This window comes from Trichomonas vaginalis, chromosome II (genome assembly GCF_026262505.1).
Source record: "Trichomonas vaginalis G3 chromosome II, whole genome shotgun sequence".
In the NCBI taxonomy this organism is placed as follows: domain Eukaryota; phylum Parabasalia; order Trichomonadida; family Trichomonadidae; genus Trichomonas; species Trichomonas vaginalis.
Genome location: NC_067204.1, coordinates 12,866,705 through 12,894,385, shown reverse-complemented (window position 1 = coordinate 12,894,385; position 27,681 = coordinate 12,866,705). Strand labels below are relative to the sequence as shown.

Sequence of the window (27,681 nt, the reverse complement as noted above, 5' to 3'; positions counted from 1 at the left end):
TTTTCAGAACAATACTTGTACTTTTTCAGAACAATACTTGTACTGCTTCAGAACAATACTTGTACTTTTTCAGAACAATACTTGCACTGCTTCAGAACAATACTTGTACTTTTTCAGAACAATACTTGTACTGTTTCAGAACTAGTCTTGTACTGTTTCAGAACAATGTCCGACGTACCACCAACCCAGTCCATTCCCAAACCAGAGGAACCTAAAGCACCAGCCCCTGCACCTCAGTTCCAGCAAGTACCTCCGATTTACTACCAATTTCCACCTCAAGGTTACTACCCACCACAAGGCTTCCCGAACTACCCTCCTCAGCCTATGCCTTACTTCCCCAACCCTTGGATGTTTATGCAAAACCCTGCCCCACAATTCCAATCTCAATCCAAGAGAGACCAAGAGTTCGAGGAAGGTCTGAACCGCTTACGTAAAGAGTATGCTACTACCCCAATGGAAGAAGACAGGCTCTCACTCTCTTCCCTCAAATCGACCGATTCGACTCGTACCACAGATTCGGTTCGTGACCGTGAAGACTACCTCAAGCAGTCTGAGAGACTCTTCATCCTACAACCATTTACAGTTGGAGCTCTCAAGAACATGCGCAATTACGAAGGTCAGACACCAGCTGGAGACCGCAAAACAGACATACTCACAAGAGCCGTCCAACTGGTCAAGACAAAGACTGAGATAGTCGACTTCATTCTTGCAGCTTGCCCATACAAGTAAAAAAAATAAACAATTACGAGTTAAACTTTTTATTCTTTCTTTTCTGAGTTGTTTAGAGCTGGTTTCTCTTGTAGGAACCTTTCGTACTCTTCCATGGTCATGTAATTGCGAATTTTGTACGCAATTCCAGGTTCGTTGTTTTTGAACCTTACGTATGTAACGCTTCCATCCTCCTCAGGGAAGTAAGCTGCTAACATCTGACCAAGTTTTCTCGGTGACTCGGAGCTCATAAAAATGTCACTTTTTAAACGTTAAGTTTTTAGTCTTAATTTACCCTTTGTTTACCCTTTGTTTGTCAAGGTAGTATTGGAGTGCAATTTCTCCAAATTCTCTGTGTCGGAGTTCTTCAGCATTTTCCAAGGTGTACCTGGAGAACTCAAAGAAGTTGTCAAGAAGATACTGCCATGCTGCTCTTCTGAGTTCGTCGGTATTTTGGAAGTGTTGCACCTTCGAGTCTTCGGACATGAAAAAAATGACACTTTTTCATTTTATAACTGTTATTTTTGACGAAGTTGCTGAAAAATACATGTAAAGCGTTTATTTTTGGTCTTTTGTGAAAGTCAGAAAATAAAGTTAGTGTCATTTTTTTGTATTTTTATGTATGTAAGATATGATTTCAGGGATTTTTTTGACGAAGTGTCAATGTTCACTTCGTCAAAAAATAACAGTTATCTAATGAAAAAGTGTCATTTTTTTGTATTTTTTTGTATGTAAGATATGATTTCAGGGATTTTTTTGACGAAGTGTCAATGTTCACTTCGTCAAAAAATAACGCTTACCATGTAAAACGGTTGTGAAAAAAACAGGTTAGAAAGGAGGTTAGATCTAACCTTCTACCCTAAATTATATTTTTGCTGAATTCCGTACGAAAACAGTGAAGAACAGCGAGTAGGTAAGAAACCTTAGTCGCCAAAACTCTATGAAAACAGTGAAGAACAGCGAGACCGACTTTTATCTAGGTCGCCAAAACTCTATGAAAATCATGAGTTTCCTTAAGACAGAAAAAATAAAGTTAGTTTTATTTTTATTTATTTTTTTATTTTGTATGTAAGGACAGATATGTCAACAACAGAGAACACAACAACTGCTATCGTTCATGAAGCCATAAATGAAGAATATGAGTACATACAGTTTAACAAACAACTCCGTCTCATTCGTTCGGTCAAAGACGATATGTACCAGATGCAAAGTATTTTGACAGCATGTTTTGCTCCAGATACTAAACACGCAGACGACTAGTTCAAAAACCAAAGCACACAAGAACTTTTGAGTGAAATTTCTCTAGACCGACTTTTTTCGGCCATGCATAAAACACATGAAAATCGTAAAAATTTGCCAATAAATTTAAGAGGATATTATGTACATAGACTTTTAGTAAATGCAGTTGCAATGTGGGCTTCTCCTCGTTATGCATGGCATGTTTACAGACTTCTTGACGAAATTCATAGACAAGAACGTGAAGAGATGGAAAAGAAACTTCAAGCAAAAGATGAAGTCATTGAAGCAAAAGATGAAGTCATTGAAGCAAAAGACAAAAACATTCAGAAAAGAATACCACGTTCGGTACCAAAAGGAAAGGAAAAGAACTATAAGTATATGATTTATACTGAAGAGTTGGAGAAAGAAGAAGATAAAGATATGGTTATGTTGCATTTAGTCAGAAGAAACAACAAAAGCTTTTACGACCTTGCTAAGATTTACAAATCTGACAGAAATTGGTTCTATCGCGAAAACTTACCGATTTCAATGACACCGAATGAAGATGTGAAACAAATAGTTCAAGATACGTTACCTCAAACACACTATGATATTAAAGGTTGTACAATACTTACATTCAAAGAAGATTTGTCATTGTTAAAGGAAAAAATAACAGAGTATTTTGACAACTTCAAACAAGCAGAGTAAATGAACTCTTTATTTTTCAAGCTTGACTTTTTACAATTTGAACTTTGTTTGCGTAGATATGAATTCTGAAAGAAGTATGAGGGTCTTGTATGACTTTATACTTCTCCCATAGTTCATATCTGTCAAACTTACCTGCCATGGACTCTTTCATAAGTTCCATGAAATCGTCTTCGGACAATCCGGGGAAAAGTATAATGTCAGTAAGTATTCTTTTAACATCCTTACTTAAACTCTTTGCTGTCTGTACACAAATGACAACTGAGATGTTAAAGTGTCTGAGCTTCTTAAGAATTCGACACATATCTTGTTCTCTATTCTTTAACAAAGGATGAGAAGCAAAGTCATCTAAGATAAGAAGACATCTATGAGGGTAAGTCTTCCAATCGTAAGATTGCAATTTCTTCGAAATGTATTCTATCTCTTTCTGTTTGTTTCTGAAGTGTTTCTTCTCTAATATTCTCTGCATTTCCTCATTAGGGTCTTTAAACTTCGAATTTATATACTCATTTATAGCATTATACTTCAAAACTCTTCTTTGGTACTTCTTTATCCAATCTAACAACTCAGAGTCTTTTATACATACTAACTTAGACTTCTTTATAATATCTTTGAACGAATTGACGGTTTGGTCAAATTGACCAGAAGTCGAACAAATGACTACTAACTCATAGAATGGGTTCTTCTCATCTAGTTCTTGTTGTTGTGCAGCCATTTTAAGATAAGTGAAAGTCTTACCCGACCCAGGTGGTGCAATTAGACCTGTTATACCATTCTGAGCAAATAAGAACTTGTCATGTATGGGTTTTATCTGAGCATTTTCTAACTTCCTCTTGTTCTTGTTTAAAACATTCTCAAATTTTTTGTCAATGTCAGCAAACTTTTTTTCTAACATATTTTTAGAAAAATTAAAATTTTTATCTTTTAGAAAATGTCTAGCGATTTCGCTATCTATATTCGAGACAAGCTTTTCGACAGCAAAACATCTGTCGACCATAAAATCTTACATAGTGTAAACAAGAAAGGTGAATTTGTTCTAAAGTTCTGTTTCTGGGAATATGACAAGAACCATAAAACATTAAGCAGAGCAGTCTTAAAATTTGTCAATGACAGACTTGTTGACAGAGATGACGCCTCTTGGAGAGATGAAGTCCAACAAAACTTCTTAGAATGCAAAGAAGACACATGCGCTGTTCTTGAAGATGAAATAGAAAACAGAATAGATGAGCTATTAAAGGACAAAGAACTTTTACATAAATATGGTTGCGCCAAATTTGACATAACTCCACCAGAGAAGAAGAAGAAGAGAGAAAAGAAAGAAAAGAAAGTAGAAGAAGAAAAGAAAGTAGAAGAAGAGAAGAAAGAACCTGAACCAGTTCCAGAGAAAAAGAAATTTGACATGTAAAAATAAAATTTTATTTTTAGAACATTTCTGGGTCAATGTCAATGTTCTCTTCCTCTTTAGGAGCAAACACTGGCTTAGACTCTAAAATCTTTTTACCCAATTTACCTTGAACTTCAACTATCTTAGACTCATAATATTCATAGTCGTCTGTCTTCTTTGGTTCATAAGGTATAACAAGTTTGTATGCTTTGCCTTCTTTAAGGTTTGAGAACCTTCTGTCAAAACTTTCTTTGACTGCTAACAAACCTTCTATGTCTAAGTCTTCAAATTTCGCACCATTTTTAGTCACAATAGCAAACTTAACTGGTTCGATGTTCCAAACTTTGCTGAATGAAGACTTTTCAAAATTGTAGAAGTAAACATTCAAATATGCGAATGGAGCTAACTTATCTTTGACTTCTGTCATGTACTTATTTACTGAGATGAATTTTGCCATCTTTTCTATCGGATAAAAAAAGATTTTTTTTTAAATTTACTCAGAAAAATTTTTCTTTGTATATACACCATTCTGAACATCTAAAAGACTTTTGACATTTGCCAAGAATGTTCGTTTAGAAGCTGCCATATAACCATATTCTTGACAATATTGTTTATACGAATCGTACAATGACCTTTCATCTAAACACTCAAAGTCAGTTTCATCTATGAACAGTTCATATACACTCTTGTTTGCTTCTAACAATGTTTGTCTCTCTTCGGTATGTGGAATTTGTCTTGGATTGAACTTAGAAATATCTAATGTCATAAAGTATGAGAACAAGTGGTTGTAAAAGTCAGATGTCAAAGTTTCTGCTAAGTCGTCAAAATATTCTGTATCTTGCATATGAGAATCTGACGTTCTGACAACTACATATCTTCTGTCAGAACTTTCTAACTTCATCGGAACAGTATTGTTTGAAACCATAATGAAGTTTGCAACATTTTCACAAACTCTTTGGTCTTTATACTTTCTTTCAACAACTCCAACTTTGTCTGTTATAAGACTCTTCAAAGCATCTGAGTTCAAAACTTTTGTTGTATCTATACTTTGAAGTTCATTGCAAACTATAAGTTTCATATTCTCTATTGAGGAGTTAAATTTACCGCAGATGTTTTCTAAGTTTGTCATATTCGGATTCGAATAACCTTCTAACAGTTTGCACAAGATATCTGTAAAGAATGTGTTCTTACCAGTTCCTTGTTTTCCAATTATAATGAGAGCAGTTTCATTTTTAGCACTTGGATGTTGTAAGATGTTTGCAAACCAACATAAGATATACTCATAAACCTTTTCGTTTCCATTGCATATAATTTCTTTGACATGGTCTAACCAAGCTTCTATAATATTTTCTTTCCATTCTACTTGTTCGTATTTATATCCAGTGAAGATAGAATAGAAGTTTGGAGAAGGTGTATAGAACTTTATACCTCGAACTGAAAAATCTTCTAACTTTGACAATAAGATATCCCAAGCATCTAACATCTTCATGCCAACTTGTACGACTTTTATTTTCTTAAGTTTCTGTCTACATTCTTGTTCAGACACTATTGTTGCTCTTGGTTTGTTAAAGACAACATCCCATTCTTTCATGACATAACATTCTGGAGCAGAGTCGACATAAATGACTAAACGTTTCAAATTTTCGACTGCTTTGTTATAGTCTCGAAATGGACACATATTTCTGAATGCTTGGAAGTCATAAAAATCTGAAACATCTATTCTGTACATTTTTATAAGAATAAAAAAAAATATTTTTTTTTATTCTTGACTTTGTTGTTGCATTTGTTGCATTTGTTGTTCTTGAGCTATTTGTTGTTGAAGTTGTTCTTGTAATACAATACTTTCACCAGTTGCATCTTCCAATTCGAAACTTTCTGCCGTCATTGACAAATACATAGGACATAAAAGTTTTACAGGAACAAAGTTTGCGTCAACTAATGTCAACGTTATACTTGCCAAAGTGTTTGAGTTCACTAAGGTTGAAAATTCTGCATTCGAATGAACAATAGGCAAACCAGCAGAGAAAGTATTGTTTATACGCATAAGTATCTTTTGGTCATAATAGTTTCTGTCGACATTCGAATAACACTTTGAACCTAAGTTTGAAACAATATATAAGATTGGTGTGCTTAATGTCAATGGAATAGACATTCCTTGTATGACACCTTTTCCTGTTATAGGAAACTGTTGGTAGTAAAAACCAGAAATAAGTTTTGTATTATAGCTCATATCGTTTATAGTAAACTCAGTCGGACATCCAAACATAATGAAACCTGCTCTAGTTGCAGCACATGTTACACCCGTCCTTAAAGTATTAAATAAGTCAACAAAACCTGTTGGTGGTATATCTGATAAGTATCTTCAAAGGAGTATTTTTTACCATTCACAACAATAAAGTCTTCTGGTGTCAAAAGAGCAAAACAGGCTTTAGTCGTCATTGTGTTTAAGGTTAGTTTACAATACCGTCCTTGAGGACTTTGTAAGTTTGTTGTTATAGAATTATATGACTCAGGGTTTTTAGTCGTAATAGTATAAACCATTATATCTTCTGCCATTTATATATATTTAAAAAGTTTTTCTGAAAGTGGAGAAGAACTTCATCTAAACTTTCACATGGCGTTTCTTGAAGTTCTCTGTCTAAGAAGTTCAAATATTTTGTAAAGACATAGAACTTTCCTTTGTCTACACGAACAAACAAAACAGGGTCTTTCATATCGTTCAAAAGTGTGTAAAGTCCTTTACATGAAATAAAGTCTATATTATTTTTCTTCAAACATCTTTCAAGAAGTTTTGACATTTTTACTTAGCAAAAATTTTAATGAAATGTTGTGGTCGTCAAATATTTTTATGACGTCTGGGAAACTATACTTTAAGTTCAACGTTTCACCTCCTTTTCATAACGTATATCTTGTCAATGACATGATATGAAACACCACAGCAACTAATGTCGGGTTCTATTTCTTTGATGTTTATATCGTCTGCCTCTGTCAAAAGTTTCATAGTTCTTTCAAAACTTCATGAGGTGCAATGACATATGAGTTCACTTTTACAGGGTTGTGTTCGACCAAGTTTAACATTATACTTAAGCTTGACAAATTTCTCCTGAGTTTGAAGTTTGTCTTTCAGTTGTTGGTAGTCGTTTCGAATATCTGCAACAGAACTTAAGTCTCTGCTAACTTCAGGATATGTTGGTTGTTCTTTTACAGGAACAATTGTTATACCATCTTCGTCTTCGTATGGTTTCCCCACTTCAACATCTCTGTCTTTGACATTGACAACAACACTTTGACTGTTTGTTTGAGTTGGTGAATTTAACTTCACATCTGCCACCGCCATTAAACCTTTTGAAACACTTACGCTTCTATTTTTCGGAAATGACATTTTACTTAGAATAAAAAGATGGACGTATTCGAGTATCTCTTCGAATTGAAGCAGAAAAAAGTTTACAACCACAAACAATACAAATACATTGACAGAATAGTTCTTTATACAAACAATGGTAAATGTTATAGAATAGCAGTCTTTGCTGAACCAAAATATTTTCATAAAGCAAAGAAAGTTGGTATAACTGAAATGGTGAAAGTTCTTGACGTTGACAAAAATATAACAACAAAACTTACAGATATTTCTAAAGGTAAGTTTATCTTACAATATTATGTCAAAACTGGCGTACTGTCAATATTTGACGGAGAGAAGTCAGTTCAAGAACAACTTACTGACCTGCTGCCAAAATCTGCTCGATGGAAGCTGTCGTTATGCCAATCTGAGGAGCCCCAGCAGGTTTCATCGAACGAATCTTCAAAAGAGCATCTTCCGTGAAAAGTGCTATTGGTTTTGTAAACTTCTTTGCTCTCAGTTCATCTGGACCGTCTCTGTCACCAGTATATTGTATTTGTACAGTACCAACAGTTGAAATACCACCCATAAAGTCTTCTGAGTCAGCAAATGGAATGCCAAGCCAAAAGTTTGAACGGTCTCCATTTGTATATTGAGTTTTTTGACCTCCTGTATGAGTCCATACTTTCACATATGGCATAATAGAACTTTGCATTTCAGGGTTAATGGTTGTTGTGAAGTTGTTGTTAAAGTTCATAGCATCTAATGTCAAGTTGTATGACCTCATATCCTCAACTGTAGAATATTCTTCTCTTGGATAATATTTGCCATCTATGTTTATATGATATTTAATACCGGGGTTGTAGAAACAAGAATAGTCATTTATAGTTCGTCTGAACAGTACAAACATAGTATCTGCATGTTTCATTGCAGTTGTTAAAGCAATATCTGTTCTTGCACCTGGGTCAGCACTTTGGTTTCCAACTTCACCTGCAAAGTCTTTGACAGATATTTGGTGTATAGGGAACATAAGTGGAACTGCAATATATTTGGCAGCTAAAGCATTTGAAATATCTGGGTCCAACATATAGACTGCAAGTCTGCTTTCTATTCTCTTGCATTCAAATTTTTCGCATGTGAACTTAACTGGGTCCCAAGCAGTTCCAGCAGCATTGAAATAATAGTTTACTTCATTGTTGAAGTTTGAGAAACCAAAGTCTAAGTCAACTTTGTCTTTGCAAAAGTCACAGAACTTGGCTCCACCAGTTCCAGCTACAGTAATGCTGAATGGGTCTTGTGTTGGTGCAATGACTAAGTTATTTTTGCTTGGAGTAAGTTCATAGAAATTTTTCCTGCCCAGTTTGGCAAGTATCTTAAAAACCTGAAGATGAGGAAAGATGACAAAGGAACTCTAAGTTTCAGTTTTACTTTAGTGGCAGCAGTTCCATCTGAACCAGAAAGGTTAACATAAACTCCTGGAACGTTAGGGTCAAGTCTTCTTATTTTCTCAATATTTGCATACTGGTCTGTTTGTTCTCTAGCTTGTGGTTGTACTGAGTTTCTCAAAGCGAACCATTCATAGTTTGCCCATGTTACTGTTTGAACTAAGTCAGAGTTAGAATATATCTTATATCCCATGAAAACTTCTGGAGCATATTGGTATCCGACATAGAAAATTCCATTGCAACCTTTCTTGTCAGACAACTTGGCAGAAGGTTTTATTTCAATGTCTTGTTCCACGTATAAGAATGAGTTGTCAATAGAAATAATATGAAACCTGTCGCAAGCAATATCTACTGTTGTTGAAGAACCTTCTCCAAACTCACCTACGTTTCCATAAGAAACAGCAGTTGTATATTCGTAAGTTCCAGGAACTATTTCTGACCTTCTAATGGCATTGTCGCATTCGTTATACCATTCGGAAACATTTCCGTTCATGGCATCCAAAACTGTTGGCGTTATATTCTGAGCGGCGTACATTTCATATGGGTAAAAATATAGAATAGTTGGATTTATATGTCATAATAGAACCCACTCGGACCAAGCTTTACTTTCTTCCTGACTGAGTTTTTAACTCTTCTTTTTCCTTCATTGCCACTACTTTCACTAGATGAAGTTACTTCTTCACTACTTTCACTTTGTTCTACTCTTCTTCTTTGGTGTCGCTTTTGGTAACTTGCCCTCTGCTTCAAGTTGTTGCATCTTTGCCTCATGTTCACCTAGTATGTTGTAAATTTCCCATGTCCTTTTTGCCTTTGGGCTCTGGTCGCCCATCTCAGGTAACCTATATCCTAGAAAGATTTTGTCATAGTTTGTATTTGAGTCTTCGCGTATTGTTTGCATGACTCTTTCCTGAGTTTCCGGTTCAAGCTCTTCAAACATAGCTTGTCCATATGGAATAAGCTCGTTTCCAAATATATGTTTTTGTAGCCATTCTGGTTTTCTTTCCATGTTACCAATAATATCTTTTGTGAATGGGAAAGCTTTTACCCAATGTTTCAGTCTTGCGTCATTTATTTCTGTAGTTGGTTTTATTTTGTCAAGGAACATGTTTTTCAATACTAACATTTCATTTGGTACTGTCCATTTGAGTTTTCTTAAATATTCATCCCTTCTCGGTTCATTGTCTGCAAAGTAAGTTTTTATGACATTTTGCAAACTTTCGTTTGCAAGGTCATGTACAATAGGTTCTCTTCCTTCTCTCTCCCTAACTTTCTTTCTAAACTCTTCACCAAATATACCATCTCTATGGTTCTGTGTAGTTCTTTGAGATAAATGTTCTAGAACGTCAGGTGTTATATTTCCATCAGCCATGTTCATTTCATACTGGTCAAAATATCTGCATTTTCATATCTTTCAATGGCATTAAAGCCGCGCTGAAAATACCAGCTATATCTGGTTCACCATTCACTTCCATTGCGTCTACAACTTCTTGGAATTGTGGTTGTAAGTTTATGAACCACCTATCCGGATTAGCTTTATGACCCCATCTCATTGTAGTTCCATAGTCTGCAGAAACAAAAGTAGGTTTGTTTCCATATTGGTTAGGTTCTGAATGAACTTTAAACAATGTTTCATTTCTATATGTTTTGTTGAAATTTAACCTTTTATTTTCACCGAGTTCAGCCAAAGATTGAACGTTATATGGTCGTAAGTAAAAAGGATTGTTGTATTTGCGTACACTTTCTTTCAGTTCTTCCATTCTATGCTGAATATTTTCATCTGATGTTGGAGTCTTTTGTATGTCGGCGAACATTTTTCGATATTCTTCTACTATGTCAGCCGAATTTTTCTTAGACTCTTGGAAAGATTCCATATTCTCCGCATACTCTTGTTGAGGGTCAAGATTTTTCGGCTGTTCCAAATCTTCATCTAGTTCTGTGAAGTTAGTTTCCAAAGGAGGGACTTGTTCGTTTCCTTCAGGCTCTTCTAGCTGTTGTTGCTGAACTATTTCTTCCATGTCTGGTTGTATCTGAACTTCTTCCTGTGGAGTTTCTTGTACCTCATCTGCTGGCATTTCATATATTCCGAGACCGTTTTTAAAAAGTTCCCTATCTAAGTCATCCGGACTCATAAACCTTTCTTCTTTCGTTCCGTCTCTATTTTTTACGCGTTTCATGAAGAGAGTTGAATTATCATTTAGCTCTGACACCAAATATCTCGGAGTAAATTCAGTCATGTCATTTGGATGATATGCTATTAAATCATATCCCTTAGCGAGCTTGTATTTTCCAGGTTTGAAATTATATCCCATTTGGTGCTGAACCATAAAGCTAAATAGGTTCGGGTCAGTATTTCCATCCTTGAACTTTCTAATAGCTTCTTTATATCTGTCACTAAAGTCAATACTATCTGGGTAACCATAGTCTTCCTTAAGCATTTTTAAGAATTCTTGGTTTCCTTGTTCTCTACTTCTTTTATGTCCTTGCTCTGTTTGTGGTTGTTGTGTGCTGGGTTTGAACTGTTGGTTGTGTGCAGTGTTTTGAACTGTTGGTTGTGGTGCAGTGTTTTGAACTGTTGGTTGTGGTGCAGTGTTTTGAACTGTTGGTTGTTGTGTTGGTTGTTGTGTTGGTTTTGGTGCATGCCTGTGTCTGTGTCCATGTGACGATGTAAATGTTTTAGGTAGTCCTGGTGCAGGTGCTTCTCTTGGAGGGTTTGGTGGTATATAAGTTCCACCAGCTGGCACATATGTTCCATCTGCAGCATAATGTCCTACCTGACTTTTCGTTTTTAAGAAAGCATTTACTAGGTCTGTTTTGGTCTGTTGTAATCTTTTTCTTGACTTTCCACAACAGTTGCTCTAACGGCGTCATAGGCACTTTGAACTGCCTGTCTCGTTGCTGCATCTGTTATTTTCGTCATATTTTGTGCTACTTCTCTTAACTCTTTGTCGAAACCTTGAGACTTCAGTTTTCTTTCCAGATGAGAAGTCGTTCACTAGTTTCACCTTACTATGAAGAGCTTCGAAGGCGTTCTTAAAGTCAGCATTCATTAAAGCTTCATTTGAACTGTCTTCATCCGCTTGTATTTTTGTCCTTATTGACCCTATAAGTTGGGCTGCTTTAGCGTTGGCTTGGGCATCTAACCAGTCATTATTAGCTTTTATATATTCTGCGCTTTTCATTGCCTTTTGCATGGCTGCGTCGTTATTTTTACTTTCTTGTGCTAAGTTTTCATACTGTACGGTTTGGTTTTGCAACTGTAAAAGTTTTTCTGCCTTTACATTTGCTTCAACTTCTTTTTTATACTCATCGCTATCCATATATGTCTTCAGGGCTTTTTGTTTTATCTCTTCATCTTTCAGTACTTTATATTGAGTAGTATGGTTTTTCAAATTTATAACATCTTGTTCCATTTTTGCTACTTCTGCTGCTTTTTCTGACACTTTTTTCGCATATTCCTCTGTACTTAGTTCTTTCAGTTGTTCTTCTTTCTTCTTTTCTCTACGTTTAACTCATTGAGTTTCTTTGTGTGCCTGTCATATTCTAGTTTTCTTTTCGTTTTCACTTATTTGTTTTTGTATGTCTATGTTTGACTTTTTGACATCTGTTATTTGATTTTTTGAGTGAACTCAATTCATTTGACTTTGAGGGTTATAGGCTGTTCCGTCTGCAGCTCCACCTAGCCTGCCATTTTCGCTAAAAGTGCCGCTCTTAAACCTCCACTCTGTGCACCAATAACTCGGTTTAAAAGCATAGGGTTGCTTGACATTTGTTGCAACATAGTGGGGTCATTCATAATTTGTTGTTGCAACTGTTGTTGTGGTGTTAGTTTTACTATTGGATGTTTCAATGCTCTCTTCCTCTTACGTATATTCTTACGTAGCTTACGTGGCATTTTAAGTGAAGTAAAAAACGGTTTTTGACAGATGTTTATATGACACTTTTTGTTCAGCACAAAAAACTACTCGGTCAAAGTGTTGTCAGTTTTTGTAAAATAACCGTCCTATTCTCATTCTATAAGGGGGAAAGGCTTCTCAAAGTATACTTCCTTGGAACGCCCGTAACTTTTCCTGTAGCGACGATAGACCCTTATTTGTCCGGACAAAGTTATACTATTTTGAGTGCTCTACAAAAAAGTCAACAGCGACGAACTCTCAAAAACCGTTGTGTAAAAAGTTTTACCGTTGGACAAAAAAGTATATATAGAAAACAAAAAACGTTTATAGTTTCATTCAATATTTGAGATGGAACGGTTTTCCAACGGTAACTATTAAATAAAATAAAAAAATAGAGGGAGTCTCCGTTGACGAAAACGGTTCATCTCAAACTCTTATTTGAAAAAACAGTTTATTTTTGTCTAATGGAAGCCAACGCTGTTAACCACAATTCAAACATTAACAATTCTCAACCGCTAACCAAAGCCAAAGCCCCACAACCTCCAAGAACCGGCACAGCGGTTAGAATAACCACCAAAAAATCTAACAACGAATTAAGAGAAATTCTTCAACAAATTTGCTCTAAATATCTCAAAGACGCCGAAGAAAACACACAACCAGACGCTACATACAATACTCAGTTCTGTGAAGTTCTGAACAAAGCAATTGCTAGTTCAATTGAACTTACTAAGACAATTCCAAATCCAATTGAGCTTAGCGATGTCTTAGTTCAGTATTTTCCAACATTTACTAAGCTTATAATGTTGAGAACTTTATACCAAGTTCGTCAAAATCTTCCTCGTTACATGCAACGGTCATTCGACAAGAGAATTGCTGAATTCCAAGTCTTTAGTTACGGATATGACGAAGATGAATACGTTGACGAGTTCGGAGACAACTGTACAAAATGGTTTGAATGTTATACGACAACACAATTTGAATTCGACTTTCTCGAATTCAACGCAGCAACCATTCATATCATTGCTCTTTACCTTTCCGAACAACAACAAGACCTCGCAGATGGAGATGTTGTTACTGTCGTCATGGAAACTCCTGAACAATTCGGAAAAAAGAAGTCTCTAATTGCCAAATTCGTTCCAGGACATCAGCTTTTCCAACGCACAGAAGTCTTCTGTATTCCTGGAACTAAGTTCTTTGTCAGGAGCGAACGCAAAGAAAGATATAATGTGTCATTCAATTACACATTATATAATGTTTTCGACCCAGAAGAAGGCTTCTTCCCAGAAGCAATGGAGGAAGAAGAAGAGGAGGAGGAAATACAAAACTCTATCCAAGAAGAGTCCTCCGAATTCACACCAGAAGACTAACAATTTTCCGAATAAAAACTTCATTTATACTAAACATCTTCGGGGCTAGAAGGGGCGCAGCCCCTGGAGGCCCCACTACCTTTTTTTTTTTTTTTTTTTTTTTTAAACTCATATTATTTTCTAATATATAACTATTTTATATAAAAATCAAATTCAATGATCTTAAAAGCGAAGGATAAACCTCAAAATTTACGAATATAATGAGTGGGAATATAATGCTTATCTATCATAAAACCATATGAAATATCAATTTTTGCTTTACGCCTAATTTTTGACGACAATTAGCAAAAAATGTTAAATGTTAACACTCAGTCCATTTGAATATGAGAAATAAAATTGACTTTGATTAAATGTTTTTATTTATCATGCAATTCTTCTTGCGACCAAAGATTTGAATAAAATTTCAAAAAATAAGATAGCTTAAAAAATAATATACGGTAGTGTTTACTAATAGATGAATAGTATATAAATTCTATTAAAATGGATTTGATCCAAAAAAATATATAAAATTTGATCATAAATAAAATCGTTTTAAATTACTTCTTCATTTAAATTATAACAATTATTTTTGGTTTTATATTTTTTTTGGATCAAATCCATTTTAATAGAATTTATATACTATTCATCTATTAGTAAACACTACCGTATATTATTTTTTAAGCTATCTTATTTTTTGAAATTTTATTCAAATCTTTGGTCGCAAGAAGAATTGCATGATAAATAAAAACATTTAATCAAAGTCAATTTTATTTTTCATATTCAAATGGACTGAGTGTTAACATTTAACATTTTTTGCTAATTGTCGTCAAAAATTAGGCGTAAAGCAAAAAATTGATATTTCATATGGTTTTATGATAGATAAGCATTATATTCCCACTCATTATATTCGTAAATTTTGAGGTTTATCCTTCGCTTTTAAGATCATTGAATTTGATTTTTATATAAAATAGTTATATATTAGAAAATAATATGAGTTTAAAAAAAAAAAAAAAAAAAAAAAAAAAAAAAAAAAAAAAAAAAAAGGTAGTGGGGCTTCCAGGCACTTCGTGCCTTCTAGCCCTGAAGATGTTTAGTATAAATGAAGTCTTAGAGGACAAACATGACTATGAGTTTTGATATGACAAGATAGAATATGAGAGAGGTCCTATAAACCGGAGAAAGTGTTATATAAACATCTGTCATATTACTCAGAATATTATACAGAATTCAATAAAAATATATTTTTAGGTGAAGAGGTGAGATTTCACCTGTTTTTTCACCTCATTTTTCACCTCTTGAATTTTCATGAATTTCATCGTAAAGACTTTGTCAAGATTTCATCGTAAAGACTTTGTCAAGACTTCTTCTTCGTAAATGTTTTGTCAAGACTTCTTCTTCGTAAATGTTTTGTCAAGACTTCTTCTTCGTAAATGTTTTGTCAAGACTTCTTCTTCGTAAATGTTTTGTCAAGACTTCTTCTTCGTAAATGTTTTGTCAAGACTTCTTCTTCGTAAATGTTTTGTCAAGACTTCTTCTTCGTAAATGTTTTGTCAAGACTTCTTCTTCGTAAAATCAGACAAAAATATATTTTAGGTGAAGAGGTGAGATTTCACCTGTTTTTTCACCTAATTTTTCACCCTCTTGAATTTTCATGAAATTTACACCAAAAATATATTTTAGGTGAAGAGGTGAGATTTCACCTGTTTTTTCACCTAATTTTTCACCCTCTTGAATTTTCATGAAATTTACACCAAAAATATACTACTAGGGTCATTTACGAAGAAGAAGTCTTGACAAAACATTTACGAAGAAGAAGTCTTGACAAAACATTTACGAAGAAGTCTTGACAAAGTCTTTACGAAGAAGTCTTGACAAAGTCTTTACGAAGAAATTCATGAAAATTCAAGAGGTGAGAAATGAGGTGAAAAAAGAGGTGAAATCTCACCTCTTCACCTAAAATATATTTTTGGTCATTTACGAAGAAGTCTTAACAAAGTCTTTACGAAGAAGTCTTGACAAAGTCTTTACGAAGAAGTCTTAACAAAGTCTTTACGAAGAAGTCACAATAAACATCTGTCAAAAGCCGCTTTTTAACTTCACTTAAAATGCCACGTAAGCTACGTAAGAATATACGTAAGAGGAAGAGAGCATTGAAACATCCAATAGTAAAACTGACACCACAACAACAGTTGCAACAACAAATGCTGAATGACCCCACTATGTTGCAACAAATGTCAAGCAATCCTATGCTTTTAAACCGAGTTGTTGGTGCACAGAGTGGAGGTTTAAGAGCGGCACTTTTAGCGAAAATGGCAGGCTATGGTGGAGCTGCAGACGGAACAGCCTATAACCCTCAAAGTCAAATGAATTTGAGTTCACTCAAAAATCAAATAACAGATGTCAAAAAGTCAAACATAGACATACAGAAACAAATAAGTGAAAACGAAAAGAAACTAGAATATGACAGACACACAAAGAAACTCAATGAGTTAAACGTAGAGAAAAGAAGAAAGAAGAACAACTGAAAGAACTAAGTACAGAGGAATATGCGAAAAAAGTGTCAGAAAAAGCAACAGAAGTAGCAAAAATGGAACAAGATGTCATAAATTTGAAAAACCATACTACTCAATATAAAATACTGAAAGATGAAGAAATAAAACAAAAAGCCCTGAAGACATATATGGATAGCGATGAGTATAAAAAAGAAGTTTCAGATATTTCTAAAGGTAAGTTTTAATACAATATTATGTCAAAACTGGCGTACTGTCAATATTTGACGGAGAGAAGTCAGTTCAAGAACAACTTACTGACCTGCTGCCAAAATCTGCTCGATGGAAGCTGTCGTTATGCCAATCTGAGGAGCCCCAGCAGGTTTCATCGAACGAATCTTCAAAAGAGCATCTTCCGTGAAAAGTGCTATTGGTTTTGTAAACTTCTTTGCTTTCATTCATCTGGACCGTCTCTGTCACCAGTATATTGTATTTGAACTGTACCAACAGTTGAAATACCACCCATAAAGTCTTCTGAGTCAGCAAATGGAATGCCAAGCCAAAAGTTTGAACGGTCTCCATTTGTATATTGAGTTTTTTGACCTCCTGTATGAGTCCATACTTTCACATATGGCATAATAGAACTTTGCATTTCAGGGTTAATGGTTGTTGTGAAGTTGTTGTTAAAGTCATAGCATCTAATGTCAAGTTGTATGACCTCATATCCTCAACTGTAGAATATTCTTCTCTTGGATAATATTTGCCATCTATGTTTATATGATATTTAATACCGGGGTTGTAGAAACAAGAATAGTCATTTATAGTTCGTCTGAACAGTACAAACATAGTATCTGCATGTTTCATTGCAGTTGTTAAAGCAATATCTGTTCTTGCACCTGGGTCAGCACTTTGGTTTCCAACTTCACCTGCAAAGTCTTTGACAGATATTGGTGTATAGGGAACATAAGTGGAACTGCAATATATTTGGCAGCTAAAGCATTTGAAATATCTGGGTCCAACATATAGACTGCAAGTCTGCTTTCTATTCTCTTGCATTCAAATTTTTCGCATGTGAACTTAACTGGGTCCAAGCAGTTCCAGCAGCATTGAAATAATAGTTTACTTCAGTGTTGAGGTTTGAGAAACCAAAGTCTAAGTCAACTTTGTCTTTGCAAAAGTCGGCGAATGACATTTTATTTGTTCCCACTACTTCTGTAATAGTGAATGGGTCTTGTGTTGGTGCAATGACTAAGTTATTTTTGCTTGGAGTAAGTTCAATAGAAATTTTTCCTGCCCAGTTTGGCAAGTATCTTAAAAACTGAAGATGAGGAAAGATGACAAAGGAACTCTAAGTTTCAGTTTTACTTTAGTGACAGCATTTCCATCTGAACCAGAAAGGTTAACATAAACTCCTGGAACGTTAGGGTCAAGTCTTCTTATTTTCTCAATAGTTGCATACTGGTCTGTTTGTTCTCTAGCTTGTGGTTGTACTGAGTTTCTCAAAGCGAACCATTCATAGTTTGCCCATGTTACTGTTTGAACTAAGTCAGAGTTAGAATATATCTTATATCCCATGAAAACTTCTGGAGCATATTGGTATCCGACATAGAAAATTCCATTGCAACCTTTCTTGTCAGACAACTTGGCAGAAGGTTTTATTTCAATGTCTTGTTTCACGTATAAGAATGAGTTGTCAATAGAAATAATATGAAACCTGTCGCAAGCAATATCTACTGTTGTTGAAGAACCTTCTCCAAACTCACCTACGTTTCCATAAGAAACAGCAGTTGTATATTCGTAAGTTCCAGGAACTATTTCTGACCTTCTAATGGCATTGTCGCATTCGTTATACCATTCGGAAACATTTCCATTCATGGCATCCAAAACTGTTGGCGTTATATTCTGAGCGGCGTACATTTCATATGAGTAAAAATATAGAATATTTGGATTTATATGTCATAATAGAACCCACTCCGACCAAGCTTTACTTTCTTCCTGACTGAGTTTTTAACTCTTCTTTTTCCTTCATTGCCCTCTGCTTGAAGTTGTTGCATCTTTGCATTATGTTCATCTAGTATGTTGAAATTTCCCATGTCCTTTTTGCCTTTTGGCTCTGGTCGCCCATCTCAGGTACCTATATCCTAGAAAGAGTTTGTCATAGTCTGTATTGAGTCTTCGCGTATTGTTGCATGACTCTTTCCTGAGTTTCCGGTTCAAGCGCTTCAAACAGTGCCTGTCCATATGGAATAAGCTCGTTTCCAAATATATGTTTTTTGTAGCCATTCTGGTTTTCTTTCCATGTTACCAACTATATCTTTTGTGAATGGGAAAGCTTTTACCCAATCTTTCAGTCTTGCGTCGTTTATTCTGTAGTTGGTTTTATTTTGTCAAGGAACATGTTTTTCAATACTAACATTTCATTTGGTACTGTCCATTTGAGTTTCTTAAATATTCATCCCTTCTCGATTCATCGTCTGCAAAGTAAGTTTTTATGACATTTTGTAAACTTTCGTTTGCAAGGTCATGTACAATAGGTTCTCTTCCTTCTCTCTCCCTAACTTTTTTTCTAAACTCTTCACCAAATATACCATCTTTATGGTTCTGTGTAGTTCTTTTGAGATAAATGTTCTAGAACGTCAGGTGTTATATTTCCATCAGCCATGTTCATTTCATACTGGTCCAAAATACTTGCATCTTTCATATCTTTCAATGGCATTAAAGCCGCGCTTAAAATACCAGCTATGTCTCGTTCACCATTGACTTCATTGCGTCTACAACTTCTTGGAATTGTGGTTGTAAGTTTATGAACCACCTATCCGGGTTAGCTTTATGACCCCATCTCATTGTAGTTCCATCGTCTGCAGAAACAAAAGTAGGTTTGTTTCCATCTTGGTTAGGTTCTGAATGAACTTTAAACAATGTTTCATTTCTATATGTTTTCTTGAAATTTAACCTTTTATTTTCACCGAGTTCATCCGAAGATTGAACGTTAAATGCTCGTAAGTAAAAAGGGTTGTTGTATTTGTGTACATTTTTTTTCAGTTCTTCCATTCTATGCTGGATATTTTCATCTGATGTTGGAGTCTTTTTGATGTCGGCAAACATTTTTCGATATTCTTCTACTATGTCAGCCGAATTTTTTTTAGACTCTTGGAAATATTCCATATTCTCCGCATACTCTTGTTGAGGGTCAAGATTTTTCGGCTGTTCCAAATCTTCATCTAGTTCTGTGAAGTTAGTTTCCAAAGGAAGGACTTGTTCGTTTCCTTCAGGCTCTTCTAGCTGTTTGTTGCTGAACTATTTCTTCCATGTCTGGTTGTATCTGAACTTCTTCCTGTGGAGTTTCTTGTACCTCATCTGCTGGCATTTCATATATTCCGAGACCGTTTTCAACAATTTCCCTATCTACGTCATCCGCATTCATAAGCTTTTGTTCTTTCGTTCCGTCTCTATTTTTTACGCGTTTCATGACGAAAGTTGAATTGTCATTTAGCTCTGACATCAAATATCTCGGAGTAAATTCATCCATGTCATTTGGATGATATGCTATTAAATCATATCCCTTAGCGAGCTTGTATTTTCCAGGTTTGAGATTATATCCGTTTTGGTGCTGAGCCATAAAGCTAATAGGTTCGGGTCAGTATTTTCCATCCTTGAACTTTCTAATAGCTTCTTTATATCTGTCACTAAAGTCAACAGTATCTGGGAAACCACACTCTTCTTTAAGCATTTTTAAGAATTCTTGGTTTCCTTGTTCTCTACTTCTTTTATGTCCTTGCTCTGTTTGTGGTTGTTGCTGTGCTGGTTGTTGTGTTGGTTGTTGTGCTGGTTGTGGAGGTGGTTGTTGTGCTGGTTGTTGTGTTGGTTGTTGTGTTGGTTGTTGTGTTGGTTTTGGTGCATGCCTGTGTCTGTGTCCATGTGACGATGTAAATGTTTTAGGTAGTCCTGGTGCAGGTGCTTCTCTTGGAGGGTTTGGTGGTATATAAGTTCCACCAGCTGGCACATATGTTCCATCTGCAGCATAATGTCCTACCTGACTTTTCGTTCTTAAGAAAGCATTTACTAGGTCTGTTTTGGTCTGTTGTAACTCTTTTTCTTGACTTTCCACAACAGTTGCTCTAACGGCGTCATAGGCACTTTGAACTGCCTGTCTCGTTGCTGCATCTGTTATTTTCGTCATATTTTGTGCTACTTCTCTTAACTCGTTGTCGAAACCTTCAGACTTCAGTTTCTTTCCAGATGAGAAGTCGTTCACTTGTTTCACCTACTATGAAGAGCTTCGAAGCGTTCTTAAAGTCAGCATTCATTAAAGCTTCATTTGAACTGTCTTCATCCGCTTGTATTTTTGTCCTTATTGACCCTATAAGTTGGGCTGCTTTGGCGTTGGCTTGGCATCTAACCAGTCATATTTAGCTTTTATATATTCTGCGTTTTTCATTGCCTTTTGCATGGCTGCGTCGTTATTTTTACTTTCTTGTGCTAAGTTTTCATACTGTACGGTTTGGTTTTGCAACTGTAAAAGTTTTTCTGCCTTTACATTTGCTTCAACTTCTTTTTTATACTCATCGCTATCCATATATGTCTTCAGGGCTTTTTGTTTTATTTCTTCATCTTTCAGTACTTTATATTGAGTAGTATGGTTTTTCAAATTTATAACATCTTGTTCCATTTTTGCTACTTCTGCTGCTTTTTCTGACACTTTTTTCGCATATTCCTCTGTATTAGTTCTTTCAGTTGTTCTTCTTTCTTCTTTTCTCTTACGTTTAACTCATTGAGTTTCTTTGTGTGTCTGTCATATTCTAGTTTCTTTTCGTTTTCACTTATTTGCTTCTGTATGTCTATGTTTGACTTTTTGACATCTGTTATTTGATTTTTGAGTGAACTCAAATTCATTTGACTTTGAGGGTTATAGGCTGTTCCGTCTGCAGCTCCACCATAGCCTGCCATTTTCGCTAAAAGTGCCGCTCTTAAACCTCCACTCTGTGCACCAACAACTCGGTTTAAAAGCATAGGGTTGCTTGACATTTGTTGCAACATAGTGGGGTCATTCATAATTTGTTGTTGCAACTGTTGTTGTGGTGTCAGTTTTACTATTGGATGTTTCAATGCTCCCTTCCTCTTACGTATATTCTTACGTAGCTTACGTGGCATTTTAAGTGAAGTTAAAAAGCGGTTTTTGACAGATGTTTATTGTGACTTCTTCGTAAAGACTTTATGTGACTTCTTCGTAAAGACTTTGTTGAGATTTCTTTCGTAAAGACTTTGTTGAGATTTCTTCGTAAATGACCCAAAAAATATATTTTAGGTGAAGAGGTGAGATTTCACCTCTTTTTTCACCTCATTTCTCACCTCTTGAATTTTCATGAATTTCTTCGTAAAGACTTTGTTAAGACTTCTTCATCTAATTTCTCATGAACTTTCTTGTCTATGTTTTGTTGAGATTTCTTCGTAAAGACTTTGTTGAGATTTCTTCGTAAAGACTTTGTCAAGATTTCTTCGTAAAGACTTTGTTGAGATTTCTTCGTAAATGACCCAAAAATATATTTTAGGTGAAGAGGTGAGATTTCACCTCTTTTTTCACCTCATTTCTCACCTCTTGAATTTTCATGAATTTCTTCGTAAAGACTTTGTTAAGACTTCTTATCTAATTTCTCATGAACTTTCTTGTCTATGTTTTGTTGAGATTTCTTCGTAAAGACTTTGTTGAGATTTCTTCGTAAAGACTTTGTCAAGATTTCATCGTAAAGACTTGTGTTGAGATTTCTTCGTAAATGACCCTAGTAGTATATTTTTGGTGTAAATTTCATGAAAATTCAAGAGGGTGAAAAATTAGGTGAAAAAACAGGTGAAATCTCACCTCTTCACCTAAACATTATTTTTATTGAATTCTGTGTAAATTTCATGAAAATTCAAGAGGTGAGAAATGAGGTGAGAAAACAGGTGACATCTCACCTCTTCACCTAAACATTATTTTTGGTGTAAATTTCATGAAAATTCAACGGGTGAGAAATGAGGTGAGAAAACAGGTGACATCTCACTCTTTCACCTAAACATTATTTTTGGTCATTTACACTCATTACGAAGAAGTCTTGACAAAACATTTACGAAGAAGTCTTGACAAAACATTTACGAAGAAGAAGTCTTGACAAAACATTTACGAAGAAGTCTTGACAAAACATTTACGAAGAAGTCTTGACAAAACATTTACGAAGAAGAAGTCTTGACAAAACATTTACGAAGAAGTCTTGACAAAACATTTACGAAGAAGTCTTGACAAAACATTTACGAAGAAGTCTTGACAAAACATTTACGAAGAAGTCTTGACAAAACATTTACGAAGAAGTCTTGACAAAACATGAAAACATATATAATTTGTGAAAAGTGAAACATTATATAATGTTTTCGACCAAGAAGACTAACAATTTTCCGAATAAAAACTTCATTTATACTAAACATCTTCAGGGCTAGAGGGCACGAAGTGCCTGGAAGCCCCACTACCTTTTTTTTTTTTTTTTTTTTTTTTTTTTTTTTTTTTTTGATATGATATTCAGATTCGACGTTGATAATAATGCTTATAGAACCCTCTTGCTATTGTGTCAAAATTGCGAAACCGATAGCAAAAATATCTCGCAATATCAAAATTGAGATATTGAGTGAATTATGCATTATAGAGATTAAAAATCTGATTTGTGAAAACATCTCATCAGTTTCTAGCTAATTCAAAAATCTTTACTATCTTATTCGATTAAAATGAAAAGGGAATAGTTCTATATGCTTTAAATGACAGCCTTATAATATAATCATAGTTTTCGCTCAATATGCAGCATTTTTTTTTCGAAATCTATGGTCAATGTCCTAAATACTGATTGCTTTGCATTCATATCTCTTACATTTTATTACCCACATCACTATTCATTGCTATTCCTATCTTTTCATTTTTGTTTGTTTCTCATAATTTCTCAAAAAACACGATAACTTGATATTTGTAAATATCATACTTTATAACGTAAATAAGAACTTGACCTATTAAGAAAAGCAGTAATGAAAAGAAAATCTGAAATTCATAAAAATTACAAGTTTCTGATGACAATTAGCTTAATTAAACCAGGTACAAGATTATATAATTGTATTTTCTATCCAATTATCCATATAATATCTTATACAGAAAAAATAACTTGATCAATACCAAATGATTTTTTAACTAGTAAATAAAGTCTTTTCTTTACACACACATTGTATATCATAGTTTTTTTTTGGTTTCGCAAAACATCCAAAAACAAATATGCTATAAAAGTGACAATTTTAGCAAAACGAAACCCTTAATTTTAAATTTATTCTCATAAAATTGACAATTTTATACGTTTAGATGAAAATAATTGATTTTGCTTGAAATAAAAATTATTGTTTGCTTACAGCTATCAAATAGATTTTTGCTATTTTGATTAAAATTTGTTAATCAAATTAATAAATTTTTTGTAAATATCTTAAATATCTGGATCACTTACTGATACAATGAATTGAACGATAAAAATAATACAAACTCAACTAAGTTTCCTGTCTTTCAACTAAAAAAAATTATGCAAATTAAATTAAATTGTTTATTCAAATATTAAACAAAGATGAAGTAATTACAGTTATCATAAACTTTATGAATAACTCTGTAATTGGTTCAGATTTTCGTAAAAATATTTTTATTAATATCGATAAGAATACGTTTACCTACTATCACAACATATCGATAAACAAGAGTAGAGTGATTTTATCATCAAAACTTTTTAAAAGCTGTAAGCTGGAAGTAAAAATCTTGTTTTTTCTGAGTCAGTTGTAGAACTATTGATGTACGAGTTATCATTGTGATGTAGAAGGATGTTAATGTACTGACTGAAGGATATGAAGTGAATTGAATTTCATTGAATTTCAATTTGATCAAAATTTGTTGAAATGGTATGAATGTGTCAACATCTGTATCACTCTCTTTCACTCCTTCCCTATTTTTTCGAGAACGAAGCTAGCTCAGCTTTCGCTGAGCGAATTGACACTTTTGATGTCCTAAACGTACATACTCTCAAATTTATCGAAAAAAAATTATACCACCTAAACTAGTATATTCTTATTTTAAATATGATATTATCCTTAGAATCCACACTAGAATATATTTAAATCAACTTTTAAAAAGTTCGAATCCTGCGCGTCTCACTTTTTAAATTTTCCAAAAGGAAAATTATATTCTCCTAAAATGAAAACAATTTTCCGAATTGACATCCTTATTATAATTGAAGAATTAATTATCAAAACAAGTCTAAGAGCCATTTGTCAGATTTTCCCGAAATGCAAGGTTAAGATTTTAGCAGCGACTAACTTTGAGTGTACATATATAATTGTTATACTGAGTACTTTCTATCTGTGTTACTTATTTGAGTCTAAGAGCCATTTGTCAGATTTTCCCGAAATGCAAGGTTAAGATTTTAGCAGCGACTAACTTTGAGTGTACATATATAATTGTTATACTGAGTACTTTCTATCTGTGTTACTTATTTGAGTCTAAGAGTCATTTCTACCATAGAACTAGATATTGTCTCTCATTAAATATATATAACTGTAAACTGCTTAATTCATTTATCTATTTAGATAAAATTATATTTATATAAGATTTCATGTTATTATTTCATCTTTATTATTTTTTTATTCCTTTGAAAAGTGACACTGGATAGTTTGTCCCTTTCTCAAAATCCGAGTAGGTGACAAAAGTGCATACTCTTAAACAACCATCGGATTTCCGGGTGAAATCGTGACACACTTTCGTCTTTCGTAGGCAGTGGTGGTTGTTACAAAAGGTAACTTCGAATGTAGCGTGAAATCTGCAAAAAAAATTCTGAAATTTGAATGGAGAACACAAAAATTGAATAGTTTACGTCAATAAAAAAGAGAAAAATGAAGCCAATGTGTCTCGAACCTAGGACTTAGAGCAGCAATCACACTGTTTATCCCATTACACTACATGCATCTCTCACCTCAGTGAATGAGATCAACTATATGATAACTTTTTCCCCCATTATATTCTTGTGGAAAAGTGACAAATAGCAACTTTGACCCTCTCTCCTCAAAATCCAAAAAAAAATAATATAAAGAAAATTCATGTCATGAAGTTCAAAAAAATACCGTGTAACATTAAAATTTGTTATGCATAATACATTTTAGCTATTATTGATTTTTTTAATTTTCGAGAAATTGAATAGTGAGTCCGATAGAGAAATTTTTAAAAATCCTAGTGCCTCATAGAAGTAATTTCCCTCGTCTCCCATACTTCCAAATGTATGCATATGACATAAACTTTTATGCATTACACAAGTGGCCAATAATATCTATAGAGTAAAAAATTAGAAATTTAATTTTTTTATATGATAGTTATATTTCAGATTTGCGAGCGTAACTTTTTTCTCCATGGCATACTTGTTTTAAGAGCAAATGATCAAAATCGTCCTTCAATTATTGAAGGAGTTGATATCTTTTGAAAATTGAATTGAAAGGGTATTCAATTTTCAAATTTCCTCTCAATTTTGGAAACATATCAACTCTATGAATTAACAATTATGTGCCTTCACAGTTTATCAGTCATATAATATGCTTATAAAGAAAAAAGTTACGCTCGCAAAATATGTTTTTATATAGATTTCACATAAAATAATTATGTAATTTCTAAAAAGAATATTTTTGTTCTTGAATATTAAAGTGTATTGTAGTTTAAAAAGTTTTAAATATGTTGCTAAAATTTCAGGTTTATAGTTCATGTCTAGCATGACTTCTTCGTATGCGCAAAAAATCTGACACGTAAGGGTATCCTTAAATAAATAATATACAGACAAATATTTTATTATAATTTAAGTTAATCAGAAGTGCATTTGATGAATCCTTGCTCTTCTAAGAAATTGGCTAAATTAATAATCAAATCAAATTTATCTGGAGCAAACTTCTTCAAATCTTCTCGAGAAAATGGATTACCTTCTTTAATATACTCTAACATTAATTGATCCTTAAGTTCTATATATTTCTGAGGGTCAAGACACGTATTTTCGCAAAATTGGATTTCTTGAGTGGACAAATATGCTTTTGGTAGTTCGGCTTTACTCTCAAGTGTCTCTAAAAGCATTGATATTTTCTTATGAACATTCAATTGAGTTAATTCTGGCTTATTTTGGACTTGTCTCATTATTTGAATGCAGTTGACTGTTAAATTTGATGAGGCACCTTCGTTGATCAATTCTTCTATAAGTTCGGCGTTTTTAATTGATTCTTGATCTGTTAATAATCTTTTTTTAATTTCTTTTAGTTTTTCAAAGCTGACGTACTTCATAAATGGGAACAGAAGCTTATCAATGTCATCTTTCGGATGATACTTCTCTACTTTCTTTCCGAGGTGTTCATTTATCAAATTTTCGTTTTCAACAAATTGATGAGACTTTTCACGAAGTTCAACGGAATCAGAATATTTTCTGAGTAAATTGAGCTTTTCTTCAAAAGTATTTTCTGTATCAAACGTATTATCGAAAAATAAATCATGAATATCGCTTTCTGCACTTCGATTAAACTCTGAATCAAAATCATGTCTCTTTGGCATATATCCTGACCACTCTCCATATGTTGAACAAACGTTTTTTCGATGAGCTTTTAAATTTTTAGGTGAAGAAAGTGAAGGATCTGATATTTCATCATCTCCAATTGTGAAAAAATCTAATTGCGGTGGCATATTTGATGAATCTAATGGTTCTGGAAGTGGTTGAATTGTTGAGTGTATATATATACTTTGGAAGTGTTTAAAGCACTGTTCTGGAGTTTTTGTTTGTACAAATTTCGAAGCTGAATCCCAATCATCAATGCCATGCTGTTGTAATGATAATAAAAGATTAATTTCATCTAAAACAGTCCAATCTTTATCATAAAGTACTCTCTCATTGGCAGCTATTAGAATAAATGGGTGTTCTTTTAAATGTGGATATGTTTGCTTACCTTTTGACAAGCAATGAAGACATTGACAGTAGTTTTTGCACTTTAAACATTTCGAATAAACTTCATTATCAATGAGGCAATGGCATGATGCACAAACATTATGCCTTTTCCTTTTTTCTTTAACGTGGTTTTTTGATTTCAAAATTCAGAAT

The 27,681-nt window shown here is 33.9% G+C and overlaps 12 protein-coding genes and 4 pseudogenes across 16 annotated transcripts, besides 4 other annotated features; 5 read left to right on the top strand and 11 right to left on the bottom strand.

Annotated features, from left to right (window-relative positions):
• Nucleotides 1–14,161: part of a mobile genetic element that runs on past the window's edge.
• Nucleotides 166–729, top strand: TVAGG3_0535650 (uncharacterized protein; the record flags this gene model as incomplete). Its single annotated transcript, XM_001295104.1, has 1 exon — nucleotides 166–729. One exon carries the CDS (start codon nucleotides 166–168, stop codon nucleotides 727–729), a length of 564 nt encoding a protein of 187 aa, XP_001295105.1.
• Nucleotides 759–959, bottom strand: TVAGG3_0535640 (uncharacterized protein; the record flags this gene model as incomplete). Its single annotated transcript, XM_051237749.1, has 1 exon — nucleotides 759–959. One exon carries the CDS (start codon nucleotides 957–959, stop codon nucleotides 759–761), a length of 201 nt encoding a protein of 66 aa, XP_051095573.1.
• TVAGG3_0535630 (KilA, N-terminal/APSES-type HTH, DNA-binding family) lies at nucleotides 2,032–2,634 on the top strand (the record flags this gene model as incomplete). Its single annotated transcript, XM_051237748.1, has 1 exon — nucleotides 2,032–2,634. The coding sequence occupies one exon, from the start codon at nucleotides 2,032–2,034 to the stop codon at nucleotides 2,632–2,634; it is 603 nt and encodes a 200-aa protein (XP_051095572.1).
• TVAGG3_0535620 (P-loop containing nucleoside triphosphate hydrolases family) lies at nucleotides 3,014–3,526 on the bottom strand (the record flags this gene model as incomplete). Its single annotated transcript, XM_051237747.1, has 1 exon — nucleotides 3,014–3,526. A coding segment is annotated over one exon (513 nt), but the record flags the coding sequence as incomplete, so codon positions are not given.
• On the top strand, nucleotides 3,563–4,036 carry TVAGG3_0535610 (uncharacterized protein; the record flags this gene model as incomplete). Its single annotated transcript, XM_051237746.1, has 1 exon — nucleotides 3,563–4,036. The coding sequence occupies one exon, from the start codon at nucleotides 3,563–3,565 to the stop codon at nucleotides 4,034–4,036; it is 474 nt and encodes a 157-aa protein (XP_051095570.1).
• On the bottom strand, nucleotides 4,053–4,472 carry TVAGG3_0535600 (protein of unknown function, DUF4108 family; the record flags this gene model as incomplete). Its single annotated transcript, XM_051237745.1, has 1 exon — nucleotides 4,053–4,472. One exon carries the CDS (start codon nucleotides 4,470–4,472, stop codon nucleotides 4,053–4,055), a length of 420 nt encoding a protein of 139 aa, XP_051095569.1.
• Nucleotides 4,509–4,940, bottom strand: TVAGG3_0535590 (Poxvirus D5 protein-like family; the record flags this gene model as incomplete). The annotated part of the gene is made up of 1 exon (XM_051237744.1): nucleotides 4,509–4,940. The coding sequence occupies one exon, from the start codon at nucleotides 4,938–4,940 to the stop codon at nucleotides 4,509–4,511; it is 432 nt and encodes a 143-aa protein (XP_051095568.1).
• TVAGG3_0535580 lies at nucleotides 5,775–6,571 on the bottom strand (annotated as a pseudogene). The gene has a single exon. A coding segment is annotated over exon 1 (797 nt).
• On the bottom strand, nucleotides 7,934–9,332 carry TVAGG3_0535570 (annotated as a pseudogene). Its single transcript has one exon. A coding segment is annotated over exon 1 (1,399 nt).
• TVAGG3_0535560 (protein of unknown function, DUF4106 family) lies at nucleotides 9,486–9,920 on the bottom strand (the record flags this gene model as incomplete). Its single annotated transcript, XM_051237743.1, has 1 exon — nucleotides 9,486–9,920. One exon carries the CDS (start codon nucleotides 9,918–9,920, stop codon nucleotides 9,486–9,488), a length of 435 nt encoding a protein of 144 aa, XP_051095567.1.
• TVAGG3_0535550 (protein of unknown function, DUF4106 family) lies at nucleotides 10,316–11,121 on the bottom strand (the record flags this gene model as incomplete). Its single annotated transcript, XM_051237742.1, has 1 exon — nucleotides 10,316–11,121. A coding segment is annotated over one exon (806 nt), but the record flags the coding sequence as incomplete, so codon positions are not given.
• On the top strand, nucleotides 13,155–13,402 carry TVAGG3_0535540 (uncharacterized protein; the record flags this gene model as incomplete). The annotated part of the gene is made up of 1 exon (XM_001305257.2): nucleotides 13,155–13,402. A coding segment is annotated over one exon (248 nt), but the record flags the coding sequence as incomplete, so codon positions are not given.
• Nucleotides 13,491–14,057, top strand: TVAGG3_0535530 (uncharacterized protein; the record flags this gene model as incomplete). The annotated part of the gene is made up of 1 exon (XM_001326267.1): nucleotides 13,491–14,057. One exon carries the CDS (start codon nucleotides 13,491–13,493, stop codon nucleotides 14,055–14,057), a length of 567 nt encoding a protein of 188 aa, XP_001326302.1.
• Nucleotides 14,162–15,049: 888 nt separating the features above from the next.
• Nucleotides 15,050–23,054: a mobile genetic element.
• Nucleotides 17,672–18,442, bottom strand: TVAGG3_0535510 (annotated as a pseudogene). The gene has a single exon. A coding segment is annotated over exon 1 (771 nt).
• Nucleotides 19,556–21,573, bottom strand: TVAGG3_0535500 (annotated as a pseudogene). Its single transcript has one exon. A coding segment is annotated over exon 1 (2,018 nt).
• Nucleotides 23,055–24,790: 1,736 nt separating the features above from the next.
• Nucleotides 24,791–25,250: a mobile genetic element.
• Nucleotides 25,251–25,257: 7 nt separating this feature from the next.
• Nucleotides 25,258–25,287: a mobile genetic element.
• A 982-nt stretch (nucleotides 25,288–26,269) lies between these two features.
• TVAGG3_0535460 (MYB-like protein J-related family) lies at nucleotides 26,270–27,670 on the bottom strand (the record flags this gene model as incomplete). The annotated part of the gene is made up of 1 exon (XM_001317070.2): nucleotides 26,409–27,269. One exon carries the CDS (start codon nucleotides 27,267–27,269, stop codon nucleotides 26,409–26,411), a length of 861 nt encoding a protein of 286 aa, XP_001317105.1.
• Between the last annotated feature and the right edge of the window lie 11 nt (nucleotides 27,671–27,681).